General features: G+C 35.0%; 1 protein-coding gene and 1 pseudogene across 1 annotated transcript; one reads left to right on the forward strand and one right to left on the reverse strand.

Annotated features, from left to right (window-relative positions):
- On the forward strand, positions 1-3,643 carry LOC114716878 (uncharacterized). The gene is made up of 8 exons (XM_028901947.1): positions 1-213; positions 798-1,130; positions 2,164-2,235; positions 2,429-2,496; positions 2,579-2,729; positions 2,834-2,914; positions 2,999-3,091; positions 3,194-3,643. Exons 2-8 carry the CDS (start codon positions 870-872, stop codon positions 3,281-3,283), a joined length of 816 nt encoding a protein of 271 aa, XP_028757780.1. The 5' UTR covers positions 1-213; positions 798-869; the 3' UTR covers positions 3,284-3,643.
- A 419-nt stretch (positions 3,644-4,062) lies between these two features.
- Positions 4,063-13,945, reverse strand: LOC114716879 (sulfhydryl oxidase 2-like; annotated as a pseudogene).
- Between the last annotated feature and the right edge of the window lie 5,040 nt (positions 13,946-18,985).

The raw sequence follows: 18,985 nt of genomic DNA on the forward strand, positions 1-18,985 counted from the left end.
AATATAAAAGCGCTCGCATGAATTGAATTGACGCTCGCCACAAATACGAGCGAAAATCGCATCTCTCGTTGCAGTCGCTTTGGGACAAGCACTAGACTCACTCTATCTCTTGCTTCGTCCCGAAAACACAGATTCCCATTCTTCGGATTATGATTTCTGGGGGCAGAAAAAGGTGGAAGCTTTCGTAGCTTGAGGATATTGGATTCCATTCTTGTAAGAATCTCACTTCCTTTTCCTCCCTTCTCTTTTTGTTCTTTTCTTTTTCTTTCTTTCTGGGTCTATTTCATCTTCCTCCTTTCTCTCTCTCAACCTTTCTTTTGGTGCCGGTACTTTCTCCTCTCTTTCTCTTTTTGTGCCTTTGGAATGTCTCTGCAAAAGTTTGGAATTATTGGGGGCATGCCAATTTGCCCTTTGGGTTTTTTCCCCTTTTACAGTGTTGTGTCTTTTGATAAAGATTTCTTACTTCAATGACACTCTTTTGGCCTTCGTGTTCATAATCATTCTTCAGATAGTTCCGTGAATTATTTGCTTTTTGTTCGGTTTCCATGCATCTACTGTCGTTGATTTTCCTATTATTTGAGAGTATTTTTGTTCATGAAATTACCCCTCCTTCACCTTCCCTTCTCTGTAGCAGCGTTTTGTGGGGTCCAGTTTTTTTGTATTGGGAATTTCAGCGTGAATATAAAGTTCGTCCAACTTTCAATCACCCCAAAAGTATAATTGTCCTTTTCCTAAATATGCTTCTGGATGTTGCTAAAATGTCATGTTTGATTTTTAAACATGGATTTCATTGACAGGATTTCTGAAGGAGACGAGTTTATTCGAGAGATTAATCAGACCACCCACAAAATACAGATATATCTTTGAGAATGGGGGATCACTTTGTATTGCTGGTTGATCGTTTGCTCACTGAATCTACATTAGAAGCTGCACTTGAAAGCCGAAATCGTGCAATGCAGGAGGCTGCATCCTCAGCTGTGAATGAAGCACCGGAAGTTGATGTCTCTTTGATAAAGATGGGGATGGAAGATGTGAAATCTCCGAGGAAAATTGTTGAATGTCGGATATGTCATGATGAGGATGAAAATTCCAATATGGAGACACCGTGCTCCTGTTGTGGTAGTTTGAAGGTGAGGTCAATTTCTTGAATATTTGCATGTTTTCATACTTTCTAGAACTTTCTGAGTTTTCCTAGTAGACTGTAATTTTTCTCCTCGGTTCAGGTCCAGAATTCTGTCTTGAATTAATGGAAAACTCAGTGACTCTTGAGATTACTTAATTCTCGTGACCTTTATAGTTTCTGTTGCCAAATTTTCCTATGTCCGATTTAATGTTAACCATAAATAAGTTTGTGTTGATTACTAATTCACTCGTATGGCTGGAAATATGAATGCGGTTTGCACAATGCTGAAACTGCTGCCATTAAAGATAGTTTAAAGGATTTTGGTGGAGTCCAGGGTATATTGTCTGGCAAGTTAATTTATCATTATGGTTCTGTCTCCATTTTATTTCATCTGCTACGGAAAATGAGCATATCAGGAGAGATTGATTAGAAGCTTCAGAAATTTTTAGGCAAACCTGCTCTTGAAATGGTACTGTTCCACTCATTCTCAAAATGATGAAGTGTCACAAACAATAAGAGATGGGTCCTACTGAAAAGTTTGACATGCTTGTGTTTAATGATTACCTTTGTCCATGTATCTTTAGTTGATTGGATCCTTTTGTTTTTAAGTTTTTAATCTTATAAGCTTTTTCTTCCATGATTATATTTCTGGAAGAATTACGACTTGTATATTCTTTTGTACATTATAAAATCTGCGCTGACCTTTGGTCTGACATGTTACGTGTAAAAGTTTTGTAAAGACCATTGAATCTTAAGTTAGTCTATTACAGAATTGTATCAGTCAACTCAATTCGCATGCTATATAATTTGATATGAACAGTAAGATGGACTATGAAATATCTCTACTCGGCGTTTTTTTTTTTTGACTGGAGTCAGCTTTTGTTTGACCAATCATAATGAGTTAGTGTTAAGTGAGGTAATATATGAAAATTATTTGGTTCTCAGAACTAACACTGCTGAATAATTTGTTCAAGTTCATTTTCCCTCCTGACATTGATGATTTACACTCTTCTACACTTAGTTATTGATTATTTTTGCAGTACGCACACCGCAGATGTATACAAAGGTGGTGTAATGAGAAGGGTGACACCATCTGTGAGATATGCCACCAGGTAACTAGAAATTTTTCCAGTTGTTTTGCTCTTACATACTTTCTACTTAGTTCCATTGAAAAATTAATCCAAGGAAACAGTATTCAGTTTATCTGGGAGTGACATCATTTTCGCTGGTTATTTGGTATTCTTGATATTTTATTCCCTACATTGGAAAATGAAATCAAACTTATTCTTCAATTTTGAGTTTCAGCAATATAAACCTGGTTATACGGCTCCACCTCCATTGTTTCGGTTTGGACGAATTCCAATGAGTTTCAGGTAACTTCCTTAACATATATGTTAAAACAATTATCTTTTCCTCCTCTATGTCTCCAATATGTTCCTGTGCTGCCTATGGTAGGGGAAATTGGGAGATTTCTAGAAGAGATTTGAACAATGGTCATCTGGTTCGCATGGTTTCCACTGACCAGAATCTTAACAATTCTAACTACGACCAGTATTCAGCTTCTACTACAGGAAGTTTACCATGCTGTCGTTCAGTTGCTCTCATTGTATTCTTTCTCTGCCTCATCTACGATTGTTCAATATGCTTTTACACATTACAAGTTTCACCACCAACTCTCTCTCTCTGATCTTTGTTATTTTCTATGTGCAGTTCATGGTTTTTCTTATCTTAAGACATACTCTTCCTCTCATAATCAGTGGGAACAAGGACTATTCCTTTTCGCTGTTTTTGGTATTCCTGATTCACTATAACATCTGCATTTGATGGTACAAGTACTCTTACTAAGCATTGATCCATTCAATTGGAAATTTACAGTTGTTACTAATTCGAGCTGCGGGAATTGTTATTCCCATATATTTCATGGTGAAAGCGGTGACATCCATACAACGCCATAGGCGACAACAACGGGTATGTTTGACCTCCTTCCTCTTTACCGTGTTTACAAAACTCACAGGAAACATCTAATTACTTATTGTGAGGTCTCTTGTGTTCTTGTTTGCAAACAATTAGGAGCCTTCTAATGCCTTGGTCAACCTATCGGATGATGAAAGGGAGCAAGTAACTCTGCCCTCTCAGCTTCATGTTATTCGTGTTCAGTGAAAATGCTGTACATAAAACAACTTGAAGTAATACGAGTATCAAGCAATCTTTCTTCTGCTTTGTGATGAAAACTAGATGAAGACAGCTTCCTCTAGAACTTTGAACGGTTGAGGAGTTAGCAGTTTATTTATTGGAAAACACAGAAACTGTGGTATTGCTGGCCACTGCTGTTACCTGGAAACAACTCCTTGGCAAGTCTGGTGTGGCGGCAAGAATTCCCATTGCTGCTTATAATTTGGAGTTCTCAAGTGTATAGAGAATTTTATATAGAGGGGAAAAATATACTGGGAGTAGATGTCAAATATGGATTTATATTCCTGTATATATTATAATGCAAGGCATGCGTCTTTCAGACTTTAATCTCAGACCTATTTTTCTGGCTTCCTTAAAACTTTTTCATGCTATTTGCATATGCTGTTGACGGATTTAATTAATCTGACATGGACAGTGTCAATGTATCTGCATCATTCAGTTATTGTCAAATTCAATCGGATTCTAAATGGCTGCTGCAACGCTTGGTGCATCTTCTGCATATCCTTTTATAAACAATATTTTACAACAATTTAAAAAGGTAAAGAGATATTTACTGATAAAAATGATATTCTCTGATATAAATGATGTACCAAAAGTGGCAGCAAACATTCAAAACATAATGAAATGAATCATTGAATCTTGAACTCAAGCATTGTAACCATACCTTGTCAATCTCCCCTCCTGTAAATGGTGGTTTCGTCCCAGTCACGAATAAATCACACGGCTGGTATTGTGTGCATTGTGTACAAAAGGAGTTATGATGGCAAATACCCATGAGAAAAAGTCAACCAAACTGTTAATGGTTGAAACCTAAGTGAAAAACATGTTACAAATGTCTGGTATGTGATGAACCGTACAAAGTAAAAATAGTCGTGTTCTACAAATGCTATCCATTGCATTGCCTATAGATTTACACAGCAAAAATGTTACATTCGTGAGTAATTGCAGGAACTGCACATTTGGTGAATATTATTAGTTTTGCACAGTAATTCAAATTGCTCTAAAGAGCAAGAACTGTATTCTGTACAATTCAAAGAGGCTATCAAAGTATCATGAAGGGCCTTGACCAAACTCGTTCTTGAACTTCAAACTGCATTTCTACAGAAAGCTGGTATTCATATTCGCCCATCAGTTCTACTTCCAAGTTCTCCTCGGCCTGAAGCATGGGAAAACAAAAGAAATAAATAACTCAACTCTCTTCACTAACTTGTTAGCTAATAAATTCAATCATTTAGTAATTAATTAAACAGTTCTTGTTACAAAATGATACGTATCCCTTTACAATACCTATAACAAGAGCACAAGATATTTAAAACTGACGGATTAATAAGCAGATATAGGACCATCAAAAAAACATTATGTGAAATGTGTGTGTATGTAACCACAGATCAAATTGCAAAAACTGTGTTTGCTTGAAATCGAATTGGTTAGATGCCAGTTCACTCAGTGAATAGATCTGGCTGGCCCAGGTCCTATAACGAATACCCCTTTCTACTTTCCAAATTTTCAGGCTCCCAATTTGTTAGTTAAAAGAGTTTCATTACTCTCATAATTATCAAATGTTCTTTGTAGAGTGAAGGTGGAGGAAATACTTCCGGCTTTTCTGCAGTGAACGCCAGTAGCAAGCAAGTGCTCCAAAACCACAGCTAGCAACAGCAATTGCCAATGCAGCTCCTATAGGCACAACTACTGCATTTGTTGATGCTATTAATTCTTCAACAGCTACCTCAATCCCTTCATTTTCGCCAATGTTCTTGTCCTTGTATAGAGAAGCCAGCGTGTTCCCGTAATAACTACTCAAAAACTCGTAAACCTCATCCCTGTTCCATGCAATTTGGTTGTTCTGTGTGTCATGGACTGAGTAACAGGATGAACAAAGCTGCTTTGGAGGCCATATCAACTTAGGGAATTTGGGGTCCCCCGTACCCAAAGCGGCTTCTTCTTTCATCAGCCTCTCATTGACCTCGTTATGGGCACTCCACAACCAGAGTGCAATTCTCTGGCTTTGTTGAAAGGACTTTTGACACTGAAAATTAAGGTCATTAGCAATTAGAAGGGGGGGAGGAAAAAAATGGAACCTCAATGATACAAACAAGTATAATTCTTTACTCCTTTACCTTGAACACATCTTGTAAAAATGTTGCCGACATTCCTCACAGATGAAGTAGTTGTGAACAAATTCACATGTAGTGTTAAATGCAAACTCACTCTCTCCATCATCAATTCTCACTGAAAGTGAATGCAGAAGAACCCATAAACCACAGCTGAAAAAGGAGAGAGAGTGAGCACAGGTTAATACTGTAAATATGATACTAAAAAACTTTGTAGTCTAAAGCATGCAAAATCTAAGGTTATTGAGGGCGTCCCATCCTTGTCATTATGCCTATAGTAGCACGTACTGACACAGTGGCCGCACTGATATATCAGTACAAGCACAACATCTGAAGTATCTATAGCACAATCACATTCTTGTCCTTGGCTGGAGTCATTAACAACTAACACCATATTATGCAAACAGCAACTCTGCCCTAATATGCAATTACCCATCCAATAACAAAGCCAAAGAATCATCGTTGAAGGCAGATTGAATAAATACACACAACCGGACAACAAAAAAAATCACATGCCAAGAAACCCGCACGTAACAAAATTTTGTGAATGTTATGAGGAAAATGAATGCGCCAATTGACTATTTATGGAACCAAATAGTTAAGAGCATTAAAGGCAAAGCATTACCTAAACCCCCTGGTTTCATTCTTACTGCCGCGGCAGAACATCTACAAGAGAAAGGATTAAACATAAAATATCAGAAATATTCTTTTCTTTTATCACCAACAGCTAAATCTCATTCCATGATAGAATTAATATTCAAATTTCATGTAAGAAGGCAGTACTAACAAGGTTGACTGATAAAAGAAGGTAACTCATACACAACTCTCATGCCAATGGTTCCATAGTTTAATAAACCATTTTTATCCCAACACTAGGGACCATTCCATGACAACTCTACCCCTTTCCATATCAAGCAGTCTCTAATCTTAGCACTGAAATTTCAAAGGAAAGACAGAATCCCTTCGTTTTGCCATACATATGTCCCATTCCAGCTTTCCTGCCTTTTCTTCTCTGCGCTCAAATTGATACACAGGGACATTGTATTCACTTTAGAACATTGACTCCTGTATTTGCAGATTCTTTCTTAAAATTAATCGATTCCATTTCTATTTCATACCACTCTTAAAGCTAAACAGGCAAAATATAGCGAAGTTCAACCTACTTGAGTCATGGTCCCAGGAAAGGCCCTATTCCACCTCATACAACAACAGATGTGACTAAAAATGAGTTGGTCTCTCCGTTTCTTATCATATGTTGAAGTTAAGGAACAACATACTACTCGAATAATACAGGCAATTTCTATCACACTAAATCTTCTTAGGTGTAACTTTTGAGGACAAACCATGAAAGGCACAAATTAGTATAAGCAAGATTCCATCGTAACAATTGGTGGTAGTATTAATATAGTGTTTTCAAAGATAAAACCTTAGTCAACAACTACTGCGAAGTCCCCAATAAAGTATTGAGATCCTTCTTGTAAACATTTGGACTCAACACAGTCTAGGAAGAAGTACATTACAAAAAGATATAAAGGATCAGAATTTCATCAGGTTCAGTTTTATTTGCATCCAATCTTTTAAGCACTCATAGGAGACAAAAATAGGCCACAGAATATATGCATGCAATGGCCATGCAAAAAAGAATACAAATTCCAGCTAGAACATTATAGCAGGGAAGGGTTCAAAATATTGGATCAAAGTGCAGAGATTCTACCCAATACCCACGAGGCACCCCCTTTCCACAAATGTGAGAGCTCCTTGATGTAACCGTATCATCTTCTTCCTTATCAGCTGGCCACAAGTCTGCAGGGTACAGCTCATCAAAATTCACAAGTAATTCTGCAGTACCCCTCCGACATCTGAAACAAATGATCCACAACGGAAGGAATTGTTAAACAAAACACAGGACAGACAGAAGAAAGGTGAAGTTTAGGTTCATCTTACCTTTTTGAAGGATGATGAGCCACCAGAAGCTGAAGAAACTTTAAAAGTGAAGCACGAGTCTCTTTCTTTATCATCTGCATAGGTGTAAGTATGTGTGTTTGGTCATCCCCAAGACTGAGCACGACCACAAGAGAGATAGGAGAGAGAGCGAGAGAGAGCATGACCAGTTACCTTATGCTCTAAGATGATGTCAAAGGCTGTAGAAGTTGCCTCTTCAACATCATAAATAGCCCGTGCGATCTTTCAAAGTCACGTATGCCATGTGTCAGGAGACAAGATTATGAGAAGAAACTTTGACTTGAAATTAAAACAAAAGGAATTTATGGCCAAGCTGACAAAAGCACCTGTCCAGGGTCTGACACATTGGAGGAAAGATGCTGCTCATTTTCAAACTTCCGATCATCAAGGTTAAATGAGCTGTAACATTTAAAACATTAGAAGGTAATAAGTTCAAGATACATAAGCAAAATAAAAGACTACAACTTTTAAGCTCCTTCAAGAAAAAGTGACATGCTATGAATTATGAAAGGCTTCCTCATATTTCTACACACTTGCACCTATTTATTTGATTTTTTTATTCAGCTTTATCTCCAGCACATAAATTTCTAACAACAGTAAAATAATCCTATGAATGTGCATGAAATTACAACAATAAGAAGCCTGATCCATTAGGTGAGATTAGCTCCATGGATCACACAACACCAATGTAAAATAATCCTATGAATATTCTTGTTGTCCTTTTAGTGCCCAGCATTCACTACTATATAGTATTGCTGATCTAGTAGCAGTACAATAAAAATTTACTTTAACCTTGTTAGGTACTTCCAATCATAAATAGCTCTTGATGCCTTTCCTCATTACCTAGCTAGTATTCTATGCACAACATCCCTATCCATTTCAGTGCCCTTCTATATTATCGATCTTAGATACTTGAACTTTGTCACTCGCAGTATGATCTAATCTCCAATTTTCACAATTGAATCATTTCTAACTTGCTTCTTACTGAACATATAAGGTATATATTCTATCTTGCTCCTATGCAGGAAAAAACCCTTTGATTCCAAGATCCATCTCCATAATTCTAATTTAAAATTAGTCTCTTCTCTTTACTCCGCAACAAGGACTATATCATGTGCATGAAATTACACGCTCAACAAATTTGTTAATTATGCATATTTCTTGCTGGTTTTTCCAGACAGAGACAATTGCTATTACATGTCAACGATCAACTGCAATCTGCATTTGGCTCGTTATAGATATAAGAAAGACAAGTGCAATAATTCCAACAATAGTATGCATGGCAATCCAACAATCTGAAGCCAATATCAGAATAACTTGATTGGATATCAAACATCTAAGTGGTCTATTTATCATCTTTGATAGATATAAACAAAGTCAGTATTTTGTCCTTTTAGTCAGCTAGGAAAATGGTCAGTTAGAAAGTGAGAAGGCCCAAGTTGTTTAACAATCACACTTTCGCTTTGTTCCCTTGAACTCTAGAAGTCTGACCAAATAATGGTTAATTACTAATACTAAAAACAAAATCTCAATAAACTGAAAGCTGAACCAAAGGATGATAAACTCCACTTGACAAGCTGAATGACTTAAATAAGAGAATGGAGAGGTGCAAAAAGGAATAGAGGGGCCCGAGGGGGAAAGTCCTGCAGTAAACAAGACATAATAAAAAGATTCTTAAGAATATTCTTCTAGGTATTTTCCTAGTCTTCTGCCATGGTCTAGAACGTCTGAACCTGTTGGATCAATACAGAACTGATGCTGTTACCCATATGATTTTCTTGTAAAATGCTAAATTAACCTAGCAGTAGTAGTCATACTTCTTTTCTCCAGTTTTTTTTACTTCAAGAAAAATTAAACATGGGTTTTTTCCCCGGGGGGGGGGAGTGAAGAATACAGCAAGCATCATTCTCATGCAATTATGATTGCACCTATTTCTAAAAATTTACAGGAAGATTAGCAAGTTCAATTTCAGTACTTTTGCTCTTCCTTTTCTCTGTTCATGAATAGTTTAGCTCATTTCTCAAACTCCATAAATGCCCAGGAAGCTCAAAATTTGACAAGTTTTACAGCAGAGAATATTGACAGTTCACATAAGATATTGTAACTGCATTAACAGTAAATGAATGCATTCTTCATACCTGCCCATTCGCTTGTTGATCCAACGTAGCAACCGATCAGCTGTGCGGCCATCATCGATTGTATGTACATCACTTTTATCCTGATTAGGTTCCCAACTACCACCAACGAATTTAGAAGGAGGGCCCCAAAAGAGCATAGGATAATGACCAACAGAAAACTTATCACAGAGATTCGTATTTATCTGTGCTGCCAAACAAGAGGAGAGACCAATCACCAAGGCGTGTTTTACTAATGAATAAAGTTTCAAGTGAAGCTAACCCATTTCAAAGTTGACAAGTGAAGCAGCAGCAACATATCAATTATCGAGTTTGCATTATGGAAGTTGTTACAAATAAGAATTAATCCACCAGGAGTAAGAAATTTAGATAATGACCCACATAATGAATGATTTTAAACTACTCTGTTATTTTCAATAGCTATAATGGATCAATTCATTACAAAAAAAGTTAAGGCCCATAACTAGAATTTTATTTTAGGTGAATTTCCCCAGAGCTAGTTTTATTATTACCTCTAAACAGCTCTTAACAAGTGCAGAAAAAGCACAATTTCACTATTCTTTGCATTGAAAATTTTAATTGGGATAGGGAGCAGTTAGAATCGAACTCTTGACTATCTAATTGTAGGGGTTCTGAGAATATGTCAAAATATTAAGTTATAAAACAATGCCAAAAATAGTTTTATTATAACCTCTGCCAAAGTGAGGGAAGACCGGGGGGGAAAAAAAAGTCTCAGAGGAAGAGGAGAAAACCAGTTTTCTGCAACAAGAAACTAAATTAAGAGACAGTAATGTACACCAACGAGTGACTAGGTTGTTTAACAGAGTGGGTCCAAGAATACACTACAGAATAATTCTATGTAGGGACAGACTCTCAGGAATCAGGATGTTGAGTTCTAATTGCTTGAAGTGATTTTTTTAGTTGAAATCATAGGTTAATTTCGTGTTGCATGTTTGGGATAACATTAGAAGCCTTAGAAGTCAGTTAGGACCAATAAGAAGCTAGTTGGATGAAAAAATTATGTTTGGCATGGCTTTGGGGGCAACTGACATTTTGCTCAAAGGACACTTTAAAGTTGAAACAACTTTTTTGGTTTTGGCTTCTGGCTTTTCTTCATATTTGAACCTTTTGAAACAAGCAACCTAAACATAAAACTGACAAACAAAAAAACAGGATAACTGATCCAACTAGAAGTGAGATATCCCAGGATACGAAGAACTAAAAGTGATGGTCCCAAATGTCTAATTGGTGAAACTCATAACGAAAGCAAGCAAGCAACTTGTAAATTCCATATAAACAATATAACATACTTGAAACAAAGTAATAGAAGATGCATTTACCGTCAAGGCACAATCTACCCTAGTCATTAATATGATTCCCGGATGCACTGCATCAGGTCCATTAAAAAGCCTCGCAACCTTTTCATATTGGTGCTGTAACATAAATTAAAAATGAGAATTAATGATAATCCCAAATTACTAATTCACTAACCCTCAAATTTTAAACTGTATTTTGGTAAATAATACCTTATAATTCCTGCAAGCAGGGCACCTGACAGAAAAGAAGGGGCATAAGGAAAATTAGAATCTATTGTACTTATATTTCATGATTATTAATCTATGTGCATAAAAGAACTTGCAGCAAAATTCCTTATGAAGGAACGCAAAAATTAAGTTGAGCTCGATAGCAGAAGCACTTTTATATTTCAATTGAAAAAAATCCTACACCACCATCTTAACTGCATCAGGAGATGCTCGGACCCAAAGTCCAAAAATATGTTCACCAAAATATACACAGAGAAGTGATATTGTCAAGAAAAACCAAAAGAATGAAGTGAAACAGTGGGAAACTACTAGATAGGTTTGACTGAATTGAGTACCTCCGAGCCCATTCATGAAAATGATATCATCCATTAATATAAAAACTCTTCATACAATCCAGTTTGATAACTAAAACAACCAAAAAATTTGTTAACTAAAATAATGAGCCATTCTGTTTGTAGAAAGCTCATTAATTCCGTGCTAATGAATTATTTATACATGATACAGATTTAAATTAACAGCACTGAGGATTATTTTCATGCCCATAGTTTTTCTTAAACAGAATTGCTAATCTACTTGCCCATAGTTTTTCAATAGAACTGCCTATATGTTAATTTCTATCAAAAAAGAGTGAAGAATTTACATCACAACCAGAATTCTATTATCTCTTCCACTTACATTCTAGCCACTTAGCATTTTATGAACTGAGATCTTACCTTGGAATATCATAGCGATAAATAACCAGCTAGATGACTAAATTGTAATATGAGTATGATAGGATCCAGCGACCCTCATTGCTCTATTCAAGGAAGAGGCGCAATGATTAATTATCTAGGGCATTTTAATTATATTTTTATGTATATCTTATATCAGACACGTGTCCTTATGTTGGTTGTTTTATGTTGTCCTTAGTCAGCTGTTGCATGGTTAGTTATCGTCAGTTATGTCTTAGGAAAGTAAGTGGTTAATTAATATCAGAATTGAAGCAGTTAGAAGTATGATGTATTATTCAGAAAATACTTGGTCTTGCCTAGAGTTCAGATTCTGGTTCTAGCGTCTCCCTTCTCTCCCCTTTTTCTTTCCCTCTTTCCCTCTTTTCTCTCTTTCTTCCCCTCTCCCTCCCGCTAGTCGACCAGAGTATACTAACCACATAGTTCTTGCACCTATAGGAATATAGGACATGATATCATATATGTAAAGAGCACATACATAATTATTTAGACATAATTAGGATAGCAAGAAGCTTGGAACAACTATTGCTTAAAATCCACAGAAAGATTTCATTCAAAATTGAAAACTAAAATATTTATTGATAATTTTGTTATGAGGATTTATTGATAAGTTAAATGGTCTGACAAAGTACAAATAGTACAAAACAATTACTCAACAAGAAAGCCAACTGGGGAGAACAAAATATAAGTGAAGTAGGGAAAGGAAACTAGGGCTGAATCAGAAGAGAGATTAACGAGAAAGAATAAAAGAGGTTAAAGTTTTACTGTGCGTTCAATATAGTCAAAGCTATGCAAAAGGGAAAATTTAAAAACATTAAAAAAATAAAAAAAGCTCCGCAAAAGTGGTGAAAATAATTTCACATGCAAATGTATAACACACCTAGAATGTAGGTGATGTATTCCAACAGCAGCTCAAAAGCATGTCAAAGTATAAAATACATTTAATTGAGTATTTTAGGGATGTATCAGATAACCAGCCTTAGTCACAGAGGTTGTACTTGGCAATGATGCTATCACAAGCAACAACTGCAAATTATACTACAAATCTGGCCTCACATAACAAAAAATGTATGGGTGGACAATATGAAGTGGATAGTTTCAAGTCAAGGCTAGGTCTTCCACTAGATTGTCCCCCCATTTTCACCTTTACTACCCACATTCTCAATTTTCCGGCATCTTCAATGAATTTTTAACATTAACATACCATTTAAACTATAGGCAATTTCTCATTGTTACAGCAAACTCAACAAACAACTCGATCAAATTTTCGAAAAGCATTGTAATGCCATATCTACCTTACCCTAAATTCTAAACGCTTTCAGATTCCAAATAATTGTCATATGAATTCATTTCTCTCACTATTTTATAGACAGATCTACACTTTTCTGGCCAAAGGCCCATACACCCCTTGATTTTGGTACACTCCTTTAACAAGAAAGGGTTCAGGACCAAATAGAGATTTCAATAAACTTAGCAATACAAGGACATAAATATACAGATTGCAAAGGATTGCTCACTCACCAATGGGCAAAGAATTCGACAACAGCAAAGGTAGCAGGAGTATCCTTCAGAACAGCATCAAAATTTGTTGCATTCAAGTCAACGGCATAATCTCGGAGATCTCCATTATTATCATTGTTTTTGACCGCTCTAAGGATCGAACGACGTGACCCCAGTGAAGAATCTGAAGTCACGATGGAGCTAACAGAAAGTAGGCTCAGAACAACAAGACCCGAATACACGCCAGACATGGAAATGGGCAGATAACAAAGCCAGAAGAAGAAAGAAGAGAGACAAAGCTATAACTTCAGAAGCATCTGCCCAATAGTTTCGTGGTTTATTGGCAAATATGCAAGAAAGGTGATGCTTTTGAAGTGAGGGTGGAGGGGGAGGGGTAAAGAAGGACCAGCCAACAGTTCCTTTCTGTTGGCTTCCTTACCAAACAGGTTTTGAAGCTCTTGGAACTCTATGGGTTGGAGGGGTTTGGAGTTGGAAACTGGTAAGCGATTCCTAATTACGTTTCCGTTTTGGAGAATGGAGATGGCCTGACCAGGGGATCACCAAACTACTTGATAGAAACCCTTTTCTTACGTTCTAATTTCCATTTTCTTGCCTGAATTACTCCTGTCTCCGACTCTTCCTTTCCTTGTCTTCTTATCGTGCTTCTTTAATTATGGCAAGCATTTGGCCAGAAACCTCACATATGAAAAATAAAATAAAAGATTAAATAATTTTTTGAAATAGCATAATTTTTCTGCCGAGGAACTTCTTTGACCTTAAATTTTAACGTGAAATGATCATATTGCCCATGATTTTTTTTTTATTTTAAAAAAACCTCTCTGCAGCAGTACTGGCAACTAGAGCTCCAACAACGGATAATTATTAGCAAGGAAGTGGTCAACAAAAATAACTATTTTACTTTAAAAAAACAATAACTTTAATTATATAAAATGACAATAAAAATTTTAGTATGAGAGAATTACAATCAAGTCCCATGTAAGAGAAATAACTTCTAAAAGAGTCCAATAACAACCTGAACAGTCTGTAATAACAAGTTCTAGAATAGAGAATAACAACTTCTGAGACTTGTTTTGTAATTTTTTTCTGTGGGACCTTATTGTAATTCTTCCTTTCAGTAGTGGCAACTAGTTTTTTAAAGTAAATTTGAGTTTTAAGTATTACTATTTTAAAAAGTAACAACTTTAATGACATAAATAATAAAAAAAATAAAAAAAAGAAGTTAAAAATTACTGAATGGGTGCTTGGATGAAACCAAACCACATTTTGGAGAATAATTTCTGGAGAATAGATTTTGTAAAGAATAGATTTTGTGAAAAAGTGGTTCCGATAAAATGAGAGTGTTTGGATAACTGTTATCAGAAACACTTTTTATATATACAAATTACTAAAAAAGACATAAGTAAATATGATAATTACATAAAAAATAAATTTTATAATATATTTAAATTTGAAGAAATAAAATTGTTAATAATATATTTTTACCAACATAATTAATAATATATGAGATAATGTAATTGATAAATAATTAATATGTGTATATATATTTATAAAATATAAGACTAAATATGCTTATAAAAAAATAATTAAGGGGTGTTAAAGTCATATTACCGTTTGGATTTATTCTGATAAGCACAATTATATCCTTCAATTTGAGCGAGAAGTAGAATGAATTCACTTCTTTTGAAGTCATGGTTTTGATTCAAAACCATAGTTTGCCAATTTCTTCTCTTGTTTGGCAAGTTTGGAACCCAAAGATTTGGGTTTCAAACCATGGTTTTGAAAGTTAGCCAAACAGACCCTAAATACCAAAGAAGGCATGTCAACAAAAAATTATTGTTATTTACAAATTTCAAGTTATCAACACCAATTAAAATGTTGTTACCAAAATTTGATTTTAAATTTAGTAATTTTTAGCTTTTTTTGGCATTTTTCTTAAAATAATAAATGAAAAATCAGCTTCTTACTAAAGTGGTGAGACAACCATTACGCAAGAAAATGATAAACGTGGTAACTTTAGCATGAGTCAAAGGATTTGTCTTTTTCATTGTAACTCCACATACTATTCCTTTCATATAATCAGTTATTGTGTTGAGATTTTAGAAAAGCTTGGATCAAATTGGTTTTTTTTTTTGGTCCAAATTGCATTAGGAAATCAAAATTATTGAAGAATCCCTTGAGAAAAGCTCCTTTAGAAAAGTTCAATTACTTATCAGTTCAGTAAGAGAAGTTCAAGATTTTATAATGTTTGCTTGGATCATCACCTTCAGTCACACGTCTACAAAAATCCACAAGTATTAGGAGTCACTAATATAAGACTCAGTTGATAAATTTAAAAAAAAATAATAAAACCAAATAAATTATTTTAAAGTATTTATATTTATTGTTTTTTAAAATTAATTTGTCTCATTTATAAATTGATATACTCCTCCGGTCTTTATTATAAGACCCAATTTGACTTTTTATTTGGTCCTAATTATAAGACCCAATCCATTTTGTCTCTTATATTTATGCATTTTTTTCCAAGATAATCCTTCTAATAATGATAGTTTTAGCCAATATACTTAATTAGCAAGGATATTTTAGGAATGACAACACTTATTTATTATAAATAACCAACTTAACTTACTTCCTTAATCTCCTCAAATAAGTCAATTGGGTCTTATAATTAGGACCGGAGGAGTATTATCTAACGATATACATAAGTAGCATAAAAAGATCACATAATATATGCTATAATTAAATAATTTATTTAACTTTCTTAATATCTCCTATTTAATTAACTGAAATTATATTAAGGATTGGAGGCAATGTTTCGTTATTGAAATACTCTTCATATACAATCATCCTGGGGGACTTATTCAAGGTTTAATCGTAGCCTTTGGATTGGACTCAAAATGACAATAATGACATTCTAGTGAAGCAAATTATATGAAGTTTGATGGGATATGAGATTAGGTTTAAGAATCTTCATATAAGTGATTTGTTAAGTGAAATCACTTAATCAACCATCCATAAAAATTCAAAATTGTAAGAAATCGCATTATTCCTAAACTATCAATGTCACTTGTATCAATTTTCAATCAAATCAAATAAGACTACACCCGGAAAAAAAAAACTAATTATAGGGAGAATTAGCAAGGAAATTTTATTACATCACTAATTCTACTGCAAAAGGATTAATGATGAAATTTTTTTGTCACTAATTTTCATCACAAAATATTTTGTATTGGTTATATAATTAATTATATAGTTTTTCAATCTTAGTAATAAAATCATCCTTTTGTAATGTTTCGTCACAAAACATTTTGCATTAGTTCGATATTACTTGTAATTTTCCGCAAAGCGATTGGTTAGGCTTGCATTGGTGCGGTGCTACGCGCGTAACCTTCCTTATCACGGGAACCATGGATGTGCGTGGGACATTAATCATTTTTATTCTTTAAAATTTGATTTGATTTTGATCCTAAAATTTGAAATCAGTGATCTTTGTCCCTAAAAATTTTAGAGATAAAAACATTGTTTCAAGAAAAAAAAAGCTTTATACAAAATAAAATGAAGTAAAATTTTGCATTACATGTTCAGACAAAAAATAGAAGATACCTCCCAGAATCAAATTAACCTGTCGTAATATTAAAAAAAATAATTAATAAAATTTATTGAAAGGGTAGGAGCGTATCAATTATGCCCATGATGAAATTTTTTTTTTTAATATTGGAATGTTGATATATTTTTTTCCTGGGATCACTTCTAAAAGCCTCAACCAAACGTGCCCTCATTGTTTGAAAATGAATAAAATCGTTGTTTGGGAAGCCCTGGCCTCGAGTGGCTATTGACCTTTATGTAGGAATAAGCAACAAACTTATTACCCGCTAGCCCGCTCATGGCTCATGAAATTTTTATCCATTTAAGTCTGCCCAATTAGTCCAAATAAAATATTATAAACAGGGGGTTTAAATGGGTGGGGTAGCCCATTAAACGGGTTGAGTTATGGGCAAAATATTGGGTTGTCCATATCTGTCCGTTTAAGTTTTAATTTTTTAAAATATTTTTATTTTTCATTTAATTAATGATATTGTTTCTTATTCATCTTTTATCAAACCTTCATGCTTGTCTAAGCTTTTATTTTATCTTCTAGGTGAAAGTTAGAACTTTCAAAGTTTATAAGACTTTTTGATTGATGACTACTTTTATGATTTTACCAGACTTTGATTGTTTGAGAATCTAAGTGAGGTTGTGTGATTGAATATGGTTGATGTTATTTCATATTTGATTTGCTATTTGGTATACAAAACTTATTGACAACTTCATAAGGTTACATATACAAAATAGCTATATTGAAAAAAAAATTAAAACAAATAGGTTACCCCGTAACCCAGTCAGCCCAACGGGCTGCCCCGTAGCCCATTTAATCGGGTTGTATAGGAAGTCTGCTGCCAAGCTTTTTCTTGTATCAGTTCATTTGGTTTTTTTTTTTGGTAACAAAGTTCGTTTGGTTTATTTTTTGCTTTAACGCGGGAAACAAACGTTGTGCACTAAGTTTTATTGTAGCCCAAAGGCCCAAAAAAAGCCCAATCTCCGAGAGTTTCCTAAATCCTATCTGAACCTTCCGGCCTACTATCCAGGGTCCCGTTCAACAACCGATTCTAAAAAGACGGTTAACACGATCCGACCACACAAAAAGTCAAAACGTGAAAAACTCAAAAACAAACTGTTAGGCATAGCGGGCAACGGCCAGGCTGACCGTCCAGTCCGGTCTGGCTTCTTTTTTTGTTTTTGGGTGTAGGTCGGCTTTTTATATCCTTGGTATTAGGGGTGTACATGAGGCCCGCATGCCCAATAAGCCCGTCCGAGCCCGCAAGAAAAGCGCCCAGCCCAGCCCAGTAAAAAGCTGCCCAAGTAAAAATGGGCATTTTCGAGCTGGGCTGATTCACGGGCAGGGCAGGGCCGCGGGCAGGGTATGCTGCCCTGCCCATTTGGCCCTGCTCGAAAAATATATAATTATATATATAAGATAATATTATTTTAAGCAATTATCTCTTTTGTTTTGGCCAAAAAAATTAGGTAAAATTAGAAAAATGAAAGGAACATAAAATTATAATTATATAAAAGAGCTAAATATCAAAATATAAGATTCAATATGCTAAATTACTCCAAGTCAAATTTCTTTCTTTTTCTCTTACATCCAATTTTTTAAAACAAAAAAAAAAGAAAAATAAAACCACCTTTCAAATTTTGTGCTTTCACATGATTATAAAAATCTGCCAACTATATGAATAAACTAAGGAATTAAACTACTGATTTAGCTTGATTATTAAATGTTCTAATTATTAAATATTTTTTTTTACCTCCCATAAGAAATTGAAAGTTGAAGAACAAGACTACATAGGCCTTATATATATATGAGTGATAGACTCATTCGTGATAATTTTTTTCCTCTCACTTGTCTCAAAACACGATAATTGAATTTTTTTTCTACATATGATATAAGGCATGGTGTCATTACGCTGAGCAGAAAAGCCCGCCCTGCCCAACCCGTCCTTGCCTTGCCCAAAATGGTTAGGGCTTCTACTGGGTAGGGCCGGGCAGCGGGCTGCAAAACGCAGCCCGCTCATCTTTCGGGCTGGGCATCGGGTAAGGGGTTTGCCCTGCCCAGCCCTGCCCATGTGCA

This window comes from Neltuma alba, unplaced genomic scaffold (genome assembly GCF_004799145.2).
Source record: "Neltuma alba isolate B1F8T4 unplaced genomic scaffold, ASM479914v2 tig00011697_pilon, whole genome shotgun sequence".
Taxonomy (NCBI): domain Eukaryota; kingdom Viridiplantae; phylum Streptophyta; class Magnoliopsida; order Fabales; family Fabaceae; genus Neltuma; species Neltuma alba.

Coding starts and splice junctions, on each gene's coding strand:
- LOC114716878 (XM_028901947.1), top strand. CDS start 870: ATGGGGGATCACTTTGTATTGCTGGTTGATCGTTTGCTCACTGAATCT. Junction 1,131..2,163: donor CCTGTTGTGGTAGTTTGAAG/GTGAGGTCAATT, acceptor TTATTTTTGCAG/TACGCACACCGCAGATGTAT. Junction 2,915..2,998: donor ATTCCTTTTCGCTGTTTTTG/GTATTCCTGATT, acceptor GGAAATTTACAG/TTGTTACTAATTCGAGCTGC.